General features: G+C 45.7%; 13 protein-coding genes across 13 annotated transcripts; 5 read left to right on the forward strand and 8 right to left on the reverse strand.

Moving 5' to 3' along the window:
• Nucleotides 1-67: 67 nt before the first annotated feature.
• Nucleotides 68-451, reverse strand: SKDI03G1070 (uncharacterized protein; the record flags this gene model as incomplete). Its single annotated transcript, XM_056232076.1, has 1 exon — nucleotides 68-451. One exon carries the CDS (start codon nucleotides 449-451, stop codon nucleotides 68-70), a length of 384 nt encoding a protein of 127 aa, XP_056086391.1.
• A 222-nt stretch (nucleotides 452-673) lies between these two features.
• On the reverse strand, nucleotides 674-1,744 carry PER1 (Per1p; the record flags this gene model as incomplete). Its single annotated transcript, XM_056232077.1, has 1 exon — nucleotides 674-1,744. One exon carries the CDS (start codon nucleotides 1,742-1,744, stop codon nucleotides 674-676), a length of 1,071 nt encoding a protein of 356 aa, XP_056086392.1.
• Nucleotides 1,745-1,918: 174 nt separating this feature from the next.
• On the reverse strand, nucleotides 1,919-3,394 carry RRT12 (Rrt12p; the record flags this gene model as incomplete). The annotated part of the gene is made up of 1 exon (XM_056232078.1): nucleotides 1,919-3,394. One exon carries the CDS (start codon nucleotides 3,392-3,394, stop codon nucleotides 1,919-1,921), a length of 1,476 nt encoding a protein of 491 aa, XP_056086393.1.
• A 269-nt stretch (nucleotides 3,395-3,663) lies between these two features.
• Nucleotides 3,664-4,173, reverse strand: IMG1 (mitochondrial 54S ribosomal protein bL19m; the record flags this gene model as incomplete). Its single annotated transcript, XM_056232079.1, has 1 exon — nucleotides 3,664-4,173. The coding sequence occupies one exon, from the start codon at nucleotides 4,171-4,173 to the stop codon at nucleotides 3,664-3,666; it is 510 nt and encodes a 169-aa protein (XP_056086394.1).
• Nucleotides 4,174-4,431: 258 nt separating this feature from the next.
• On the reverse strand, nucleotides 4,432-5,259 carry BUD23 (18S rRNA (guanine1575-N7)-methyltransferase; the record flags this gene model as incomplete). Its single annotated transcript, XM_056232080.1, has 1 exon — nucleotides 4,432-5,259. One exon carries the CDS (start codon nucleotides 5,257-5,259, stop codon nucleotides 4,432-4,434), a length of 828 nt encoding a protein of 275 aa, XP_056086395.1.
• Nucleotides 5,260-5,602: 343 nt separating this feature from the next.
• Nucleotides 5,603-7,423, forward strand: ARE1 (sterol acyltransferase; the record flags this gene model as incomplete). The annotated part of the gene is made up of 1 exon (XM_056232081.1): nucleotides 5,603-7,423. One exon carries the CDS (start codon nucleotides 5,603-5,605, stop codon nucleotides 7,421-7,423), a length of 1,821 nt encoding a protein of 606 aa, XP_056086396.1.
• Nucleotides 7,424-7,719: 296 nt separating this feature from the next.
• Nucleotides 7,720-8,388, forward strand: SKDI03G1160 (uncharacterized protein; the record flags this gene model as incomplete). The annotated part of the gene is made up of 1 exon (XM_056232082.1): nucleotides 7,720-8,388. The coding sequence occupies one exon, from the start codon at nucleotides 7,720-7,722 to the stop codon at nucleotides 8,386-8,388; it is 669 nt and encodes a 222-aa protein (XP_056086397.1).
• Nucleotides 8,389-8,615: 227 nt separating this feature from the next.
• Nucleotides 8,616-10,085, forward strand: RSC6 (Rsc6p; the record flags this gene model as incomplete). The annotated part of the gene is made up of 1 exon (XM_056232083.1): nucleotides 8,616-10,085. One exon carries the CDS (start codon nucleotides 8,616-8,618, stop codon nucleotides 10,083-10,085), a length of 1,470 nt encoding a protein of 489 aa, XP_056086398.1.
• A 233-nt stretch (nucleotides 10,086-10,318) lies between these two features.
• THR4 (threonine synthase THR4) lies at nucleotides 10,319-11,863 on the forward strand (the record flags this gene model as incomplete). The annotated part of the gene is made up of 1 exon (XM_056232085.1): nucleotides 10,319-11,863. The coding sequence occupies one exon, from the start codon at nucleotides 10,319-10,321 to the stop codon at nucleotides 11,861-11,863; it is 1,545 nt and encodes a 514-aa protein (XP_056086399.1).
• Nucleotides 11,864-11,993: 130 nt separating this feature from the next.
• CTR86 (Ctr86p) lies at nucleotides 11,994-13,685 on the reverse strand (the record flags this gene model as incomplete). Its single annotated transcript, XM_056232086.1, has 1 exon — nucleotides 11,994-13,685. The coding sequence occupies one exon, from the start codon at nucleotides 13,683-13,685 to the stop codon at nucleotides 11,994-11,996; it is 1,692 nt and encodes a 563-aa protein (XP_056086400.1).
• A 418-nt stretch (nucleotides 13,686-14,103) lies between these two features.
• On the reverse strand, nucleotides 14,104-16,854 carry PWP2 (snoRNA-binding rRNA-processing protein PWP2; the record flags this gene model as incomplete). Its single annotated transcript, XM_056232087.1, has 1 exon — nucleotides 14,104-16,854. The coding sequence occupies one exon, from the start codon at nucleotides 16,852-16,854 to the stop codon at nucleotides 14,104-14,106; it is 2,751 nt and encodes a 916-aa protein (XP_056086401.1).
• A 229-nt stretch (nucleotides 16,855-17,083) lies between these two features.
• Nucleotides 17,084-17,860, reverse strand: YIH1 (Yih1p; the record flags this gene model as incomplete). Its single annotated transcript, XM_056232088.1, has 1 exon — nucleotides 17,084-17,860. The coding sequence occupies one exon, from the start codon at nucleotides 17,858-17,860 to the stop codon at nucleotides 17,084-17,086; it is 777 nt and encodes a 258-aa protein (XP_056086402.1).
• Nucleotides 17,861-18,029: 169 nt separating this feature from the next.
• Nucleotides 18,030-18,386, forward strand: TAH1 (Tah1p; the record flags this gene model as incomplete). The annotated part of the gene is made up of 1 exon (XM_056232089.1): nucleotides 18,030-18,386. One exon carries the CDS (start codon nucleotides 18,030-18,032, stop codon nucleotides 18,384-18,386), a length of 357 nt encoding a protein of 118 aa, XP_056086403.1.
• Nucleotides 18,387-19,060: the final 674 nt, after the last annotated feature.

The raw sequence follows: 19,060 nt of genomic DNA on the forward strand, positions 1-19,060 counted from the left end.
TAAAAAAAATGCACTATTATTTCCTTCGAAATGAGCAGCAATAAGCCATCTCAGAAACAATGAAGATCTAAACTTTGACATGTTGATATTCCAAATCGCCCCCTTCAATCTTAAAGTCGTCCTCCTTCTTGCTCCACCCAAACTTGTTCTTCTTGCTTCCAGAGCCCCAAGTCAAACTTATTATCCAGACCGTGAATAAAATCATGAAACAACAAAAGTAGCACCAAAAATGGCCATATACGTGTCCTCTAATAATGTCGCACAATGAGTAATCGTACACTTCGTCGTCTAATACAAGTCCATAGTTGAAATAGCCCAGTCCGTATTTCAGTACGGGTTTGTACCCACCTTCATCAGTAAACGTATTGGGGCTCAAGACGGTGCTTAAATCATTAGTTCCTTGATACGCATGTTCTCTCAATAAAGAAGCATCTAGTGGAGGTGGGATCATCCTTTGCCAACGTACTTTGCGAGCACTTTCACTGGTGATTACGCCTCAAAATACGCTAGGTGTTGTCACAAATCACAAATATTTTGTATCAGTTCTATACATAAAAAAGAGCGAAAAAAAGTAGAAAATAAACAAGAATGTGATAACGCTCGAGGAAATTACAGATGAATGAAATGAAAAACATCGTCACTTTGATTATAAATAGATGTATTAGGATATTTACTACAGTTGCTTATTGCCCCAATAGCCATAATCTTCGAGGAAAAAGTCATATAACACCCAGGAAGGCCATATCGTGCACAGGTGCCATATGGCGTGCGCATCAATCTGCCACCCATAACTGAAGAAGTCAAATAACTCCAGCGACATAGCCATTGTGGTTACCACAACAAGGATGATTGGTACAATACACAGTCTAAACATCAGACGACTGAAGCTGGAATAAGCGGTTTTCTTAAATTCGCCCCTTTGCTTCTGCTTTCTTAGCGCGTTGTAGTTTTGATATGACAGCATTACCAATAGAATGTATTGTAAAACACCAAAAAAAATATTGAATCTCATGTTGTACGTGTATGACCAGTCAACATACAGTCTCAGGATGTGCAGGGCAAAGATCATCGCGACCGAAGCGGTGAACGCTTGTGCTATCTTAGGATACAGGTACATGGAAGTCATTCTTGCAAAAATCGCATGGAACCCTGTCAAAACAGTGGCACCTGCGAAAAAGTAATCCAGTTTCTCCGTTATGATCAAATCACGACAATGGAAAACCGAACTTGCGCTCCATGCCAACATCCCTGCAACAGTAACATAAAGATAGTTCCAAATCAATATACTTCTGCTGTGTTTCCTGCTCTTATTACTGTCTTGGCGTAGCATTTTGGTGAACTTCCCAAACGCCTTATAATGGGGGATGAAGTTGCCTATACTGAAAATGGTGGAGAAAAATTCCTGAGTACCCAGCACCCTCAAGAATGGCCATTTCCCGTGAAATTGGTAAACCTCCTCCTGCTCATCAATTCTCCAACGTGTTATGATATGCTGGCATTGGTAGTCGCAATCGGAGATACAGTCCCAAAACAAGAGCCTGGAATACAGGGCTGGCGTGTTGAAAAACTCGATATCGTGGAACATATTGGATTCTGGGTCAATATAGTTTATCTGCGAGTTCGGACATTCTCTGTTATATTCACATGCGTAGGTACAGTCAACAAACTCGTCTAAATTATCCCCGGGAGAGCATACCACTATGAAAGAACGGACAAGTATGGCCACGATCACGGCTAACCTCATCTTTCGCGTCACTCCTGCTACGTCTTTCATCCCAAAGGGCATAGTTTCACAGCTTAAAGGACTTTTTTCCCTCCTTTTTTCACTTGGCATGCAAAAAAAAAAAAAAAAAAAGGAAAAAACAAACAAACAAAATTTTACGTAATGCAGTGTGAAAAAGTGAAGCTACAAAAACAACTATAAATCCTTTATGAAATCACGTCTTTTCAATCGAATCTCGCCGAGAGGCAAAGTGACATCATTGTTCCAACCCCATAGTTTTGAACCAGAATGAAGACCATCGGCCATAGGGTTTTGCAAAGTGGCATTATACTCCTCCAGTTCCTTGGCAATTGCCTCTATGTTCAATCGAGGGAACGTCTCATCATTGTATGGATCGTCCAGTTTATCGACACCGTTGTAGAGGATCTGGTTTGCGGTGGAAGGCTTGAAAAACAACGTTCTTCTATGGAACACGTTGCGCGTGGACAAATACTCAATTTCCTGGGCAATCAGTGCAGGCTCGATGCCCTTGGATAGCAGAACCGCTGCAACCCCGGTGACTATTGGTGTCGACATGGAAGTACCGGACAAAATCAGCGTGTCTTCGTAATTCAAATGCGAAAGCGATTCGATCTCCACGCCAGGCGCGAAGATGTTTACACAGGGTCCCCAGTTACTGAATTTGGCAATAGTGTCAATATGGTCATCAAAAGCTCCCACAGTAATGACGTTTTCCGCGGATGCAGGTGAGGCCCAGTATGCGTCAAGATTGAAATTGCCCGCGGCGGCAACAAATACAATACCTTCTTCAATGGCCCCCTCCACCGCCATATTGATTATGGGGCTTCTAAAACTCCCCAAGCTCAGATTGGCCACACATTTTTTGCCCTGCGGGCGACTGACTCTCGTGCAATGTTCCACAATGAACTCCAGTCCACTCAGAACATTACTGGCCTCACCAGAGCCATCTTTGCCCAGGACTTTCACTTCCACAAGGTTGACCTTCTTGGCCGCACCATACGTCTTGGAGCCGACGAGCCCTGCGACGTGCGTCCCATGGCCATTCTGATCACCAAAGCCCTCTTTGGTCAAGTCGATCCCCTGGATGACCCTGTCTTCGAATTCTGGATGGTCGGAGAAGATGCCTGTGTCCATGATGTAGGCGTTGACGTCTTGGCCCAGGTAATCGTCCTCGTAGTAGTAATTGAACCAGCTTTTGTAGCGGTTCTTGTCCTCGATGTCGAATGGCAGCTGGTAGTGGCGGGAAATTCGGGCCAAGTGGCGTGGTGCGTCTGATTGGTACGTGATGTTTTGCGCTTCATCAATATCTTCGTACAAATACTTGGCGGTGGCGTTGAACGTGTAGTTCAGCTCGGCGTCGTTCGTTCCATCGTTTTCGAACGCCTCGAATCTAAAATTGGGCACAATATCAGCGACTAGAGGGCTTTTCTTCAGCTTGTTGACCAAGTTCTTGGACAGGTTCATGGTCACCCCTCGGAACGAGCCAATCGAGAATTTTTTCTCGATCTTGTTGTCGATGAACTGTCTCCATGACCTGTTAGAATTTGACGTGAATTGCTGGAATGCAGTCGGGTTTTTAAATCTCACCAGATACTCCTCGGCGTATGCGAGGTTTACCAGCAAAGAAATGAGTATGCACTGTGGCTTCATGGTTGGATGCCTTGCTATTTCAGGTGTCGAGCAATATGTATATTCGTATAAATATATAAGTATATATATATATATATATGTATTAAGCGGCGATGATGAATAGAATAAAATAAAAATATTTTGTGTCGTTTTTAGCTTTCTTCCCATATATGCGCGTCATGACCGAAAAAGCCAGAATGCTACAAAAGGCCACTAGAATAACATATACCAAAACAGGGTAGTGCACGTACATTTATTGGGTGTGATATATACAGGGGGGAGGGTAGGGGCTACTTCTTTCTTCTCAGACTTGCCTCAAGATCGCCTACGTCCAGTTTGGTGCCTCTGATGTAGTAATGCTTGTTTCTTTGTCTGTTGGAGGCATGGGGCCTTAGCAGGTCGATTCTCTCGACCAGGGGGGAGAACAGGGGCACCCTGATTTCGACGGCGGTCTTTGCAATCTGGTTCCTCAGCAGCAGCGAGGCATCTTGCACCAGCTGCTTGCGGTCTATGGATAGGATGTAGCCGACAAAAGGGTCGTACGAGCATTTGGACGAGTCGTACACGATCCGGACCACGTCGCCGGTTTTCAACCGGTCCTTATTCTTTTTGCTGATCAGCTGGCGTCTGACGGCGCCGGGATCCAGCGACTCTATCTCTGACTGGGCCACCCGTTTCATTATTTGTGAAGAGGCTATGCGCTCCACAGGCGGGTACACGGGGATGGTTTTCCTCGTGGTGACGGGCACCAAGTAGGTTCTGACCCATGGTCCAAGCAATCTGACGTTCCTGCTCCACATCGCGACGGTTCTATCTGCCCTTTCCTCACGTCACCCAGAAGGAAGATCCTTTTTCTGCTTCTGCTACTGAGATTTTCAACGCACTTGGAAAAAAAAACAACTAGATAAAAGTGCGCGGGGCTTGACCTCTTAGATATATATATATATATATATATGTATATATATATGCATATGTATAAATGCACATATGTGTAGTATTCTGCTTTTGAGAAGTAGTGTACTGAAGAATAGAATATGATTGTGCGGAGTGGGTGTACGTCAGAACCTGTGCCTTCTCTTCCTCCCGGTGAATTTGGAGTCCTTCGCGACCTTCCTGCCACGCCTCTTCATGAGCTCCTTCTTTCTTAGAATGAAGCTCTTGGCAGACTCTTTGTCTTTGCCCCCCTTCAAACGCTGGCGCAGCTGGTTCTTCAAGTTGGCGTTCTCTTCGTCCATAGTCACACCGTCCAGGTTGACCTGCTCCTCGCCCTGCGGTGGCGCCCCACTGCTCAACACGAGATAGTATTTCTTATTCTTTTTGGACTCTGGGTCGTCCATCACAAGCCCGCCGCTGAACCCTGCCACCTTGGCAGATTGCAGGATATCGTCCACTTGGTCCTCGTTTTTGGGGTAGAACTGAGCGACAAACTTCCCACCCTTCTTCAACGCAGCATACAGCGTGTTGAAAAACCTCATCAACCGCTGTTTCGGATCGTTGTACGAAGTGTCAGCGTTGCACAGCCATTGGATCGCACTGATGCTGATCGCCGCATCAAACGAGCCCGCCCGGAAGGGCACCCCTGTACCCATATCGTGCAACATCAGATCACCTTCCAGCTCCCTACTGAGACCAGTCGCAAGCATGCTGGGCGATATATCCAGCCCACACCACACATGGTCTCCCTCCTCGGTCAAAATCTCGCCAGAAAGTCCAGACCCACACCCGATATCCAGGATGAAACTGCACGGCTGCAGATTCAAGAGCTCTAACGCCCTCAGCGTCATTTTCGCCTGGATATGCTGCACTCTCGTCGAACCCGTATACTTCTGTGCCTCGCTATCATTATAAAAGATTTCCGGTGGTGCCAAATCTTCTGGACGCGACATTATTCCTCGCTAACCTTTTGTTTCCTATTTCCTTAAATACTCCTATACTGCTCCCTCCGTGCAGCTGTCTCCCTCTCTTTCTCTCTCCTGATGCTGCTCATCTCTTCTTTCCTTCTTTCTTTCGATAAAACTGCGATGGCCTTGTTATGAAAAAAAAAAAATTGGCTCGGACAGAAATACCCGGCTGTGGTGAGTCTCGTTTAGCGAACAATAGCACCCAGCAGACCCTGGCAACATGCGAATGATATATAAGAAGGTCTCGTCCGGGAGAGGAAGATGGAGTGGCACAGGCGGGTTGCTGTTCAGCACACCCACGCCAATGAAAACAGAAGACAGCGCAAGAATGACGGAGGCTAAGGATTTGTTGCAGGACGAACAGTTTCTGAAGATCCAGCGGCTCAATTCCGCAGAACCCAACAAACGGCACTCGGTCACCTACGATAACGTGATCCTGCCACAGGAGTCCGTGGAGGTTTCTCCACGGTCGTCCACGACGTCGCTGGTGGAGTCGACGAAGGCGGAACGTGTGGCAGCGGAGCCAGAGCCAGAACAGGAACCAGAGCCAGTGCCAGTGCCAGAGCCAGAGCAGGAGGAGTACCCCGTCGATGCTCGCATGCAGAAGTATGTCTCACACTTGAAGAGCAAGTCTCGCTCCAGGGTGCATCGCAAGGACGCCAGCAAGTACGTGTCGTTCTTCGGAGACGTGAGCTTTGACCCACGCCCCACGCTCCTGGACAGCGCCATCAACGTGCCCTTCCAGACCACTTTCAAGGGCCCTATCATGGAGAAACAACTCAAGGGGTTCAAACGGGCCACGGCCACGGCCTCCACAACGAAGAAGATCGGCAAGGCAGATGCTGCTCCCCACGAAAAACTGGAGTCGAACTTCTCGGGGATCTACGTGTTTGGATGGATGTTCCTGGGTTGGATTGCCATGAGGTGTTGCACAGACTACTATGCATCGCACGGGAGTGCGTGGGGCAAGTTGGAGATCGTGCAGTACATGACGACAGACCTTTTCACGATCGCGATGTTGGACCTAGTGATGTTTCTGTGCACTTTCTTCGTGGTGTTCGTGCACTGGCTGGTGAAAAAGGGCGCCATCCGCTGGAAGTGGACGGGCTTCATTGCCGTCAGCATTTTCGAACTGGCCTTCATCCCTGTGACTTTCCCCATCTACGTGTACTACTTCGAGTTCAGCTGGATAACAAGGATTTTCCTATTTTTGCACTCTGTGGTGTTTGTCATGAAAAGCCACTCGTTTGCCTTCTACAACGGATATCTTTGGGACATAAAGCAAGAACTCGAGTTCTCCTCTAAGCAACTACAGAAGTTCAAAGAAACACTGTCCCCCGAGACTCGAGACGTTCTGCAAAAGAGCTGCGACTTCTGCCTTTTCGAATTGAACTACCAAACCAAGGAAAATGACTTCCCCAACAACATCAGCTGTAGCAACTTCTTCATGTTCTGCCTTTTCCCCGTCCTCGTGTACCAGATCAACTACCCAAGAACCTCGTGCATCAGGTGGAGGTACGTCCTGGAGAAGGTCTGCGCCATCATGGGCACCATCTTCCTCATGATGGTCACCGCGCAATTCTTCATGCACCCGGTGGCCATGCGCTGCGTCGAGTTCCACAACACGCCCACTTTCGGCGGATGGATTCCCGCCACCAGGCAGTGGTTCCACTTGCTGTTCGACATGATCCCCGGTTTCACCGTCCTCTACATGCTGACCTTCTACATGATCTGGGACGCTCTACTGAACTGCGTGGCGGAACTCACCAGGTTCGCGGACAGGTACTTTTACGGTGACTGGTGGAATTGCGTCTCGTTTGAAGAGTTCAGCAGAATTTGGAACGTCCCCGTCCACAAGTTTTTGCTGAGACACGTTTACCACAGCTCCATGAGCGCATTGCACCTCAGCAAGAGCAGTGCCACCCTGTTCACCTTCTTCCTAAGCGCCGTGTTCCACGAAATGGCCATGTTCGCCATCTTCAGAAGGGTCAGGGGTTACCTGTTCTTGTTTCAGCTGTCCCAGTTTGTGTGGACCGCACTAAGTAACACCAAGTTTCTACGTGCAAGACCACAGTTGTCCAACGTCGTGTTTTCGTTTGGTGTCTGTTCAGGACCCAGCATCATCATGACATTGTACCTGACTTTGTGAACCGCCTTCTCTTCCCCCCCCCCCCCCCCCCCCCCCACACCATGTGTGCCCCGCAGCTCCTTGATAGAGATACAGCAGAAACGAGCACACACTCCATCGTGGCCAAGAACTCTATATTTATATACATATACTATTTTTATACAATGGTATTATTCTTTATTTACCAGCGGGTAATGGCCGGTTTTTTTTCCATTGCCAAAATTTTTCGATGCCCGGTAATTGAAAGAGCAAGAAGCAAGAACAAGAAGAGTCTCGAAGAGTTAAAAATCAATGAGTTCAGCCGCTGTGACAACAAAATGAACGCTAATATATGGGTGGCTGCCTCAGATGGTAATATGGACCGTGTGGAACGTGTTCTCCGCGAGAGCAACGGCGCCACGACCCCGCAATCCAAGGATATCAACGGCTACACTCCAATGCATGCTGCCGCTGCGTACGGCCACACAGACCTGCTGAAGAAAATGTGCAGCGAGTACAATGGCGACATCAACGTGTTAGACAACGACGGCGACACGCCGCTGCACCACGTGGAGGACGTGGCCACCGCCAAGTTGATCGTCGAAGAGCTAGGCGGAGACTTCACGGTCAGAAATGCAGAGGGCCAAACGCCGTACGACTTGTTCGTGGAGAACGGCGAAGATGGCGAACTGATCGAGTACATGAGGATCAAGTCCGGTGTGGCCGATGCCCAGGGCGTGGACGGTTCGCAGGGCGACGGTATCATCAATAGTCAGTTGCTGGAAGAGTTCAAGAACAACGTGCGGTACACTTTGGAGAACGATCCGGAAGAAGGTGCTGACGAGGCTACTTTGCAGCGCAGGAGGCAGTTAGAACAGATCGTCACTGGAGACAACGCGGAAGAGGAGTTGGAAAGATACATCCGTACTATGGTCAGAGAGCAGATGCTGGGCCAGAGCCCCATGGGGGAAGGCGCGAACGAACCGGATTCTAAGAGGAGGAAGTAGCGTGGTGTATAGTTTCTCTTTGCGAATTGGATTGAGTCTCTCCGCTTATGTAGTATTTTTCCCTTTATGTATCTTTTTGTACATTATCGATTCTTATATCAGTTGAAAGTTTACCGCGTTAAAAAATTCAATGAAAAAATGCACACTTTTCCAAGTAACTTAAAGCAAACAACAAACGAACTTCCTGAGAGGGCAAATAGAACACAACAGGAAGGCAGTTCTCAAAAATGGTGAGACAAACTAATCCGGTCCCCGTTACGTATCCAACGGATGCCTATATTCCCACGTACCTTCCCGGTGACAGGGTTTCCAACCTCGCAGATTTGAAAAAATTGATAGAAATGGATTCCAGACTGGACCTGTATCTGACGAGAAGGAGGCTGGACACGTCGATAAATTTACCTACAAACACCAAACCCAATGATCGTGCTCCCAACAGCGGGACACTGAGGATTTATGTCTACAACACCACGGAAAACCATTCCCGCAACGACTCAGATTCCCCAGCAGACCCAGGCAAGACTACGTGGACGTTGAGGATAGAAGGCAAGCTATTGCACGAATCCGCAGAGGAGAAACACCCATTTAGTGGGTTTCTGGAAGGTATCGCCATTGATTTTAAAAAGCTCAAACCGTTGAGCAGGAAAAGAAAACACGATTCCTTGTTAAGTCTTCCTTTGAGCTTGCAGCAACCCGATAGCAACGACGCAGACATCGCCATGGGTGATGAAGACACCGGCGAAAACGAAGAAGAGGACGATGATGATGAATCCAAGGAGGAAATCGTCGATGCCCTAGAGTGGAACCATGATGAAAACAACACCGTAGAGTTCGACGGTATCGATATCAAGAGACAGGGCAAGGAGAATCTGAAATCCAGTATAACCATCCAGCTAAAAAGCGTGAACAGCGGTAAAGTGCAGTATTCGCCCAACTTAGCTAGACTGATTGGTATGCGAACCGGCTCGGTCAAGGACGCAGTGTATTCGATTTACAAGTACATTCTGATCAACAATTTATTTGTCACGGAACAAACAAAGTCTCAAGATAACGCCAACGACGCTGAAAACAACAATGAAAGCAATAGCAACAACAGTGACGCCGATGACGACGACGACGACGACGACGACGACGACGACGAAGGCAGAGATGCTTCCCAGGATAAGGCCGAATTGGGCGAAGTGAGGCTTGATTCATTTTTACAAAAAGTACTGAATACAAAGGCCACACATGTCCCCCTCATGAACGTCGTCCAAAGCATAAACACACTTGTGTCACCGCTACCGCCCATCAAGCTAGACTACACAATTGATGTTACCAAAGATACCACGTATGGTGCCACGATATTGGACGTGGACGTATCGCATATCCTCCACCAACTTCAACTACAGCCGCAAATCCCAAAAGGTGAACAAACCGATGCCGAAGACGCGGCCAAACTACGCGAAATCACGAAGCTTGCCCTGCAACTGAATTCCAGTGCTCAGAAATACCAATTCTTCCACGAATTGTCTCTACATCCAAGAGAAACGCTGACCCACTACCTGTGGTCCTCCAAGCAAAACGAACTGGTGCTGCAGGGCGATCAGTACTTCAATGAGGACGCTGCAAGAACCAGCGACATATATAGCAACAGCAACGATGACAGAGCGCTAATGGACAACATTTCAGTGCTTTACTCCCAGGGAAGACTATAGTATCCTGAGGGCTTATTATCCCCAATCGTCTCACTCCACCTCGTGATAAGTGACCATTGGACAAAAGAGTCATTACAGCGAGAAAAATTGAAAAAAATGAAAAATTTTCGACAAGTGTATAGTCATTTCCATCGAATAATATATACACGTTCTCAACACTATCTACTATAACAGTTTTCCTTTTATATTATAACACAGCAATACTTGTTTTTAGACGGTAGCCGCCCACGACAATGCCAGCCGATTCTCAAGTTTACAGATCTACCAGATCTAGCTCTCCAAAGACATTCTCCTTTGAAGATGCTATTATTCAAGGTTTGGCCACTGACGGTGGCCTTTTCATCCCACCAACCATCCCTCAAGTCGACCAGGCTACCCTTTTCAATGAATGGTCAAAGCTGTCCTTCCAGGACTTGGCATTTGAAATCATGAGACTGTATATTGCCCAGGACGAAATTCCAGATGCAGACCTAAAAGACTTGATCAAGAGATCTTACTCTACTTTCCGCTCCGATAAAGTTACGCCTCTGGTGCAAAACGTCACCGGTGACAAGGAGAATTTGCACATCTTGGAATTATTTCATGGTCCTACCTACGCCTTCAAAGATGTTGCCTTGCAATTTGTCGGTAACCTCTTTGAGTATTTCCTGCAAAGAACCAATGCCGACCTGCCTGAGGGCAAGAAGAAGCAACTTACTGTGGTCGGTGCCACCTCTGGTGACACCGGTTCCGCGGCTATCTACGGTTTGAGAGGCAAAAAGGACGTTTCCGTTTTCATCTTGTATCCAACCGGCAGAATTTCGCCAATTCAAGAAGAACAAATGACCACTGTTCCAGACGAAAATGTCCAAACCTTGTCTGTTACTGGTACTTTCGACAACTGTCAAGATATCGTCAAGGCTATCTTCGGTGACAGAGAATTCAACTCCAAACACAACGTCGGTGCCGTGAACTCCATTAACTGGGCAAGAATATTGGCTCAAATTACCTACTACTTTTATTCCTTCTTCCAAGCTACCAATGGCAAGGATTCCAAGAAGGTCAAATTTGTCGTGCCAAGTGGGAACTTTGGCGACATCTTGGCCGGTTACTTCGCCAAGAAAATGGGTTTACCAATTGAAAAACTGGCCATTGCTACCAACGAAAACGATATCTTGGACAGATTTTTGAAATCTGGACTATACGAAAGATCCGACAAAGTTGCTGCCACTTTGTCTCCAGCCATGGATATCTTGATCTCATCTAATTTCGAAAGACTTTTATGGTACCTAGCTCGTGAGTACTTGGCTGATAGCGATGATTTGAAAGCAGGTGAAATCGTTAACAACTGGTTCCAAGAATTGAAAACTAATGGCAAATTCCAAGTTGACAAGTCCATCATTCAAGGTGCCTCAAAGGATTTCACATCCGAAAGAGTCTCTAACGAAGAAACTTCTGAAACAATCAAGAAAATGTACCAATCTTCTGTAAATCCAATCCATTATATCTTGGACCCCCACACAGCTGTTGGTGTCTGCGCCACAGAAAGATTAATCGCGAAAGACAACGACAAATCCATCCAATACATCTCTTTATCTACCGCTCATCCAGCTAAATTTGCCGATGCTGTCAACAATGCATTGTCTGGATTTTCTAATTATTCTTTTGAAAAGGATGTCTTGCCCGAGGATTTGAAGAAGTTATCCACACTAAAGAAGAAGTTGAAATTCATTGAAAGAGCCGATGTAGAACTGGTCAAGAACGCTATCGAAGAAGAACTTGCTAAAATGAAATTATGAAAATCTTCTTTTGTCATGAATATATTTTTGATTTTATAAATATATAGAATTCTATTATTATTAATAAAAAATATGAAGTACGATTATCCTTGATGCCAATCAAACGCGAGGAAGAATAACTCAATCACAATTAATCTTCATCCACGCTAATAACCTTAGAATTCTCGTTTTCGTGGTCCTCTTTTTTGGATACTAATCTTACTTTTCCACCCTTCTCCACAGATATTTCAAATCCTGCCTTACACAATGCGTCATCTTGAACCACGTCCTGTGCTTCCATTTTTTTGACATATTCTTGATTCTTGGCATTATTCCTCAATAAAAACTTTAAACAAACAATAGATCTTTCCTTAATGAACGGATCGTTATCGTCAATAACACAATTGGAAAGAATCAGTGCAAGACCACCCAATTCTCTTATTTGATCTTGTATTTCAGGATGTGCGTATACTAGTGACGCTAATATTTCAATTATTACTAGTTTACAATTGGGGAAATTATCAGCCCGGATGTAGAGGGAATTGGTACTAACACGGCTGAAGATCAACAGTCGGTCTTCGATTTTATTGCCTTGATAATCTGTAATTTTGACGTCATTTTCTGTCTCACTATTCCCCTTCAAAAAATTGATTCTCAATAAATTCTTTTGCAATACATCCAATAAGGATATCAATATTTCAACAGAGTTATATGATATCAAAAATTTTCTGACATGATCGAATTTGCACAAGTCAGAAATCATATCCAAACAACAGAGTAACGTGGAATGTAACTGAATAGCAACTGAAGCGGCGTAATCGTTGGTACTCTTTTTGAAAAAGGCAGGGATATCTTTAGATGCAATATGTTGCAAAATGGGATGACACCACGACATAATTGCCGTCAATTCGTATTTATTCCAATCTTCTTTACTCGTTACAATCAATTGCAATACCTGCAACAGTTTAGTGAAGTTTTCCGGCTGCCTATTTTCTAACCCATGTAGGTATTTACCAAAAGATGCGCTTGTAAGACTTTTGCTAATACAGTCCAAAACAGACAGGTCAGTAGAAGTGACTTTCAGCTTTGAATCGTCCAAATAGCTCCTGCCGTTTTCAACTAAAAAGGATTCGTCTTGATCTTGGATAAATTTGGTGGTAATTATGTCAAAAAAAATCCTATCTCTCGGACAATAATAGTTGTCCTGAGTTGTATCATTATCCCTAAAGAATTCATTAGAAAATTCGTCATTATTGAGATATGTTTTGAAAAGAAACAGATATGGCAACCAAAAGTGCTCCTCTTCTTCGCCCTCTTCGAATTCCATTCCATAGGGGTATTGAAAAAATTCCAGAAGAGCTGGGAAAGTAGACATATCTACTGTAGAATAATTTTGCTGTATGTTGTAAAGGCATGTTAGGCATGCAATGTACAAGTGTTTGATTAATGGTGTGACAGCTACATACTCACTAACTGTATGCAAAAAACCACGTATTACGAGATTTTGCAGTAAGAGCTTTTGAGGAATCTCCTGATTTTCTGCAGCAAGGTTTCTCATCAATAAGATTAGACCTCTCACTGTTCTCGTATATGGTATTGAGCTATCTTCATTTAAAGGTTGAGGCAACAGCATCCCTTGCAATGTGTCCCTTAATCGCTCCCAAAAAGGCTGGGAGTCAGCCATGGATTTCCTGTGGCCTTCATCATTAAATGTCCTTTGAAACAATCGGTTCAGATTATCGATAATGGGTTCATAATGCTCGACACAACGTGGACCCTCCTTCATTGTCGCATCAATTGATTCAAATAAATTGAATTCGTCTGAAAAATTTTCCGCGAGCATTTTTATATTCCTCCCTGTTGTCAATACAGCGATATGACTATGTGATGGTAACTTTTATTTACCGATGCAAAGGAGTAACGCAGTAGTTGGTAAATTTGTGTCAATTCTTTTCCTCATCCCATCGATTCCCATTTTTTTTCCTTTTCTAATTTTTCGCCAAAGCGATGAGTACATTACCTAGAATAAAGGAAAAACATTGCTCAAGCAAAGGACCGTTTAGCAGTAGACTTTGATTATATGTCATGTTCACATAATAGTGGCTGCTAATATTTTGAAAATTCAGGATTTGCAAACTTGATGTGGATAAATTTTTTGGATGATACTAGAATACAAATGTGATGCTTTATATAATTCTATATTGAGGATTTGTTAATATATGATTTGAATGCGCATAAATAAAAGACGGTGATATTTTTTCTTAAGAGAGCTCTTCTTCATCTTGCTCTTCATCACTGGAATCGCTTTCGTTGGGCAAAGGCAATTTGTTGTCCTTTCCGTTGAAACCAATCCATCCTTCTTCCTCATCAGATTCCATGGCCACGTCGTCTTCCTCTTTATCTTCCTCTACGGCATCCTCCAGCAGGGCCTGGTCATCTTCATCAGCACCGCCATCTTCCATGGACCCGTCAGTTGAGACCAGAAACCTGTAAGCGTATTTATTATCAGTTGCGGTGTTGACCACATCCTTAGCCACTCTTACAATAAATCTCTGTATCGATCTCATAGCCGTGGAGAAAAGATATTTATGTTCGTTTATGTAGCCACCACTTGCGGATAACAAGTTTTTAATCCAAATTAGGTTAAACTCGATGTGTTGAGACTCGATAGCAAAATCGCCGATGAATTTTAGGATTCTTGGTAAATATACCACGGGAATGTTGCTTGCGACCAATGATATTTCCTTGACAGGTATGGATTCATAAACTTTGTTGATCAAATATTCTTCATTCAGTCTGAATGCCATTACCATAGCATTTAAATACTGTTTTTCTCGTAGTGCCTCTATTGTGGCATGAGGGGTGACATCCACATCCAGGTCAAATGGATCAAATAATATCACGTCATTGATTGAATATACTAGCAAACCTTCCGTAGAAGCCGCGGCAAACGCATTTGCTGTTGGAGAAAACTGAACCGAAGTAACTCTGACCTCGGGCCTCATCTTTCTGGTTGATAGATCACCCCCTCTTCGAGAACCTGGTAAGGAATTATCAATACGATCCTCTAAATCTGAATTTTCGCCTGCATCGTCGATCAAATCCAATGAACCTGCTTCAGTCATTTTTTTACTGTTCAAAAACTCTAAAGTACCGTTCAATGCCATATTTCTGGATACAATGAATCTTTTCAATAATACTTCATTTGGAACGTCATACAAACAGATGGAGTTATTATTACCACCAGCCACAATGGCCATTCCGTCAAAGCTGTAGTGGATCGTGGTGAAAAATTTGGATCTTTCGGAATTTTTGGCTGTGAATCTATCTTCATTGAATCTACCGGATATAATATCCTTTCTACAATCAATATTACCCACTTGTTTGGCGTCTTCGATGTTGAAGATGGAAATTTGTCCTTTCAAAGTGGACACTGCCACTTCTTTCCCATCCGGCCTCATTGAGAGCGCCAAGACATCTGAATATACTTCCAAAGGTTCCACTTGCTGGCTTCTACCGAATATCGACCAGATTCTGATCGTTTTATCCCAGGACGCAGACGCCAAAACACTGTTCTCTTGACTGAAGGAAAGACACGATACGGGGCCCTCGTGGCCCGACAGGGCATCCAGTAGTTGACCGGTTTGCACGGACCAAACGTGGATGTCAAAATTATCCAGGGACCCAGCACAAACGACCTCACCTGATGGGTCCACTGCCAAACAGTTAAACTGAATTCTTTCAGTACCGGTGAAAGTCCTAAAATTACGATATCTGATTAAATCCCAGGCCCTCACGGTACCATCCAAGGACGATGAAAACATGACTTGACCCCTCTTGGCAAACTGTACCGCGGTCACTGAGGAGGTGTGTTCTTCGAAAGTGGCCAGACAGAACCCTGATGTGATGTCCCAGACCTTAATCTTCCCGTCATCGGACGCCGTCACGACCCGTGAACCGTCCGGAGAGTATGCTAGACAGTTTGTAGAATCGAAATGGCCCTGTTGCTTCAGGATGTATGATTCTGATTGCCATTCGTACACTAGCAGTTGGCCCAGTTTGCTGGAGCCGAACGCCAGCCATTCACCGGTGCTGTTCACACTGACGGTGTTGACTGGGTTTTGCCCCATAGAAAGCTGTTGAATTAAAGTGAAATCGGGCAAATCGTAGAGACGGAATTCCCCACTGGTAAACCCGACCGCTAATAGTCTTGTTGCTGGGTGGAATGTGACGCATTTCACTTTGGATTGGTTTGCGTAGAAAAAATGTTTTTTTGTAATTCTCCAACTGTATTTCGAGATGTCCACCTCCTCTTCTTCCTCCTCATTGTCGTCGTCGGTGGGCCTCCTGGTAAATTCCCAGACAAAGACAGCACCGTCTTTGCTGACAGTGTAGATTTTTTCCTGGTCATGGCTAAAGAAGGCGCCCATAACGTAGTCTCTGTGGCCGTTGAACGTCGTTGCCGCAAGATCCTTCTCGTCCGAGTTCACGGACCATATCTTTGTACTTAGATCTTTGGAAGTGGTGAGAACAAACCTGGAGTCCTGGGACCACGTCAAAGAGGTTATGTCTTGGAAGTGTCCCGCGTGCACCCTGTAGCGGACAAAGGGAGCGAATTGTCTGTCCTTGTTGGCGTCCGGAGTCTTCCAGATCTGCAAGAACCTGCCTGCGGCCAATGCGAAGAGTTTCCCATCGGGGCTGAACTTCACTGCGCTGCATTTTTCCTTGAAGTTGAAATGATGAAGCACGTTGCGGGCTTTGAAATTGACGAGGATGGCACGGCCGTCCTCGTCAATGGAGATCAGCAGCGTGCCCTGCTTGTTCAGATCAATCGCGGCAATGTTCTTGCGGTGCTCGTACTCAAACGTGAACGATTTATTGTTGATCAAGTCAAACACGCTGACCCTATTCCCCACGGGCGAGAGCAGTTGCTTGCCGTCATCGGAAAAGATTATGTTACCTTGACGGTAGACTGTACCCAAAAGGTTCGAAAACTTGAAATCGGATCTCATTACGTTGCGGTTTGGCGTGCGGTCTGCTGTTTTGTATGTCTGATGAAAACCCGAGTTACTATTATACCCACCCAGCTTACTATGTAGGTATACGTAAATTTTCACTACTTGAAACTTTTTTTCTTTTTTTTCTGAAAAAAAAAAAAATTTTGCGATGAGCTGGAAAGTTGAAAAAGTTTCAAAAAGAACAATCCGTCGCATGTGATCAGCACATGCCACTAGCATATGGCTATTTCTCGAAGCCAGCCCTGACAACAGCCTCTCTTGCCGTGGAGTTGATGTGCTTGAAACGGTCGGGCCCGATGTGGGCACCGCCGAACCAACGGGCCACCACGACGATGACGTTCCACACGTCCATGATGGTGATGAGATGGAGCATTCTGGAGCCTGCGGCAGTTTCGCCGTCGTCATCGGAGTCCTGGTACGTGGCTGCGGAGCCATCCTGCTTGATGCGCCACGCACTCATGACGTGGTTGGCCTTGCGCATCTTGGAGTCAGTCTTGAGCAGGTCTAGCATGGCAAACGCTTGTTCCTCAGAGGCCGCATGCGCCGCAAAGGCCATGAAAGTCGACCCTCTATCGGTGATGGGGTCCGAGGCCGTCCAGCCCTCGAAGGGGTCCGTGGGGATGTCGCTCTGCTGCACCGGTTCCGTTTCCTGTTCTGGCTCGACGTACAAGACACCGTCCAGTTCCGAGAGGAAGTCGAACACACACACGGACCCGCGATGGAACACAGAATCCATGACTTCCTGGAACAGATGCTGCAGGTACTTGGTGTCGTAAAGGTCGCGCTTCGCCAACGAAGTGCAGACGCTGACCTCGATAACGTTGGGGGGCTCTGCAGACGGGTAGCGCGCTGGGAAGGAGATCTGCAGTGTCATGTACTCATGCTGCGGGACTTTGACGACGATGATGCTGCCGTCCTCTTGCTTCCTGGAGAGCAGGTCAGGGTAGATGGCTTCGACGGCCTCCAGTTCCTCGACCAACTGTTCGTGATCGTCGTCCATTGCGCCTTCTTTGCCTCCTTTTCCTTTTTCCCATGTTGCACGTACATACAAAATATACATACAACTGGCACAAGACGCAGTTTTCTTGAGCTTTTTTTTTTCACACACACTCTTTCTTTCTGCATTGCGAAGGAGAGAGATCAGCAGCAGCAGCAGCAGCAGAAGCAAAATGGCAGGGAACATGACGTCGTTTGAAAAGGACAAGCAACAGGGCAATGCGCTGTTCAAGCAGGGACTGTACCTCGAGGCGGTCGACAGCTACGACCGCCTGATTGCTGCTCAGCCGCAGAACCCGGTCGGGTACAGCAACAAAGCCATGGCGCTGATCAAACTGGGGGAACACGCGCAGGCCATCCAGGCGTGCCAGCAAGGACTGCAGCATGCGTCGACGACGACGACGCCAGACCACGTAACCATCAGGGCCAAGCTGCAGTACCGTCTAGAGCTGTCACAGGCCGCAGCGGCGCCAGTTCAGATCCCCGTCGTGGAGGTCGACGAACTGCCCCAGGGCTACGATCGGTCCTGATGAGCATCTACATCGCTATAGGTGCTATATATATTATATACATGTGTGTATGATTTACGTTACTAGCATTTTAATATTTATGTTTATCTTCGGAGCGGCGTTTTAGAAGCATAATACTGTATAAGAAAAACAACTATACTTCAAACAAGCAATAATACAAAAACATAGCATGGACACCGGAAAACAGAAAAGACAACGGATGCAACGCCATCATTGATAACTTTAGTGAATGCGTTAATTCACGGACTCGTCTACTGCGTGGCGCCAAGCGCCTTCTCCGGCCGTAACGAATACATACAGATTTTCTACATAGTTTCCCGAGCATTTTCTGGGCCGTGTCATACAATGTTCGTAACCAATGCACACGGAATACTGGTTGATAATCGGTAGTATTGGTCAAGAATAAAAGCAGAATTCTTTCTGATACTATATAAGAGAGGTATATAAAACAACACACGCCGATTGGACATATTAAGTATGTTCAACATAAAAATGAACGAGGGAATTTACTATAAGTTCAATGTAACGACTTATATCACTTATACATATAAATTCCAAGTTGATGTTCAATAAATGAATCTTTGACTTTGACTCCGAGCGCATTCGGCCACCAATGGAATGTCATTTCAAAATTCTTCATCCCGAAACAAAAGACTAGTTATGCTGATAATGAT

The sequence above is a fragment of the Saccharomyces kudriavzevii genome (assembly GCF_947243775.1).
Source record: "Saccharomyces kudriavzevii IFO 1802 strain IFO1802 genome assembly, chromosome: 3".
Classification (NCBI taxonomy): Eukaryota; Fungi; Ascomycota; class Saccharomycetes; order Saccharomycetales; family Saccharomycetaceae; genus Saccharomyces; species Saccharomyces kudriavzevii.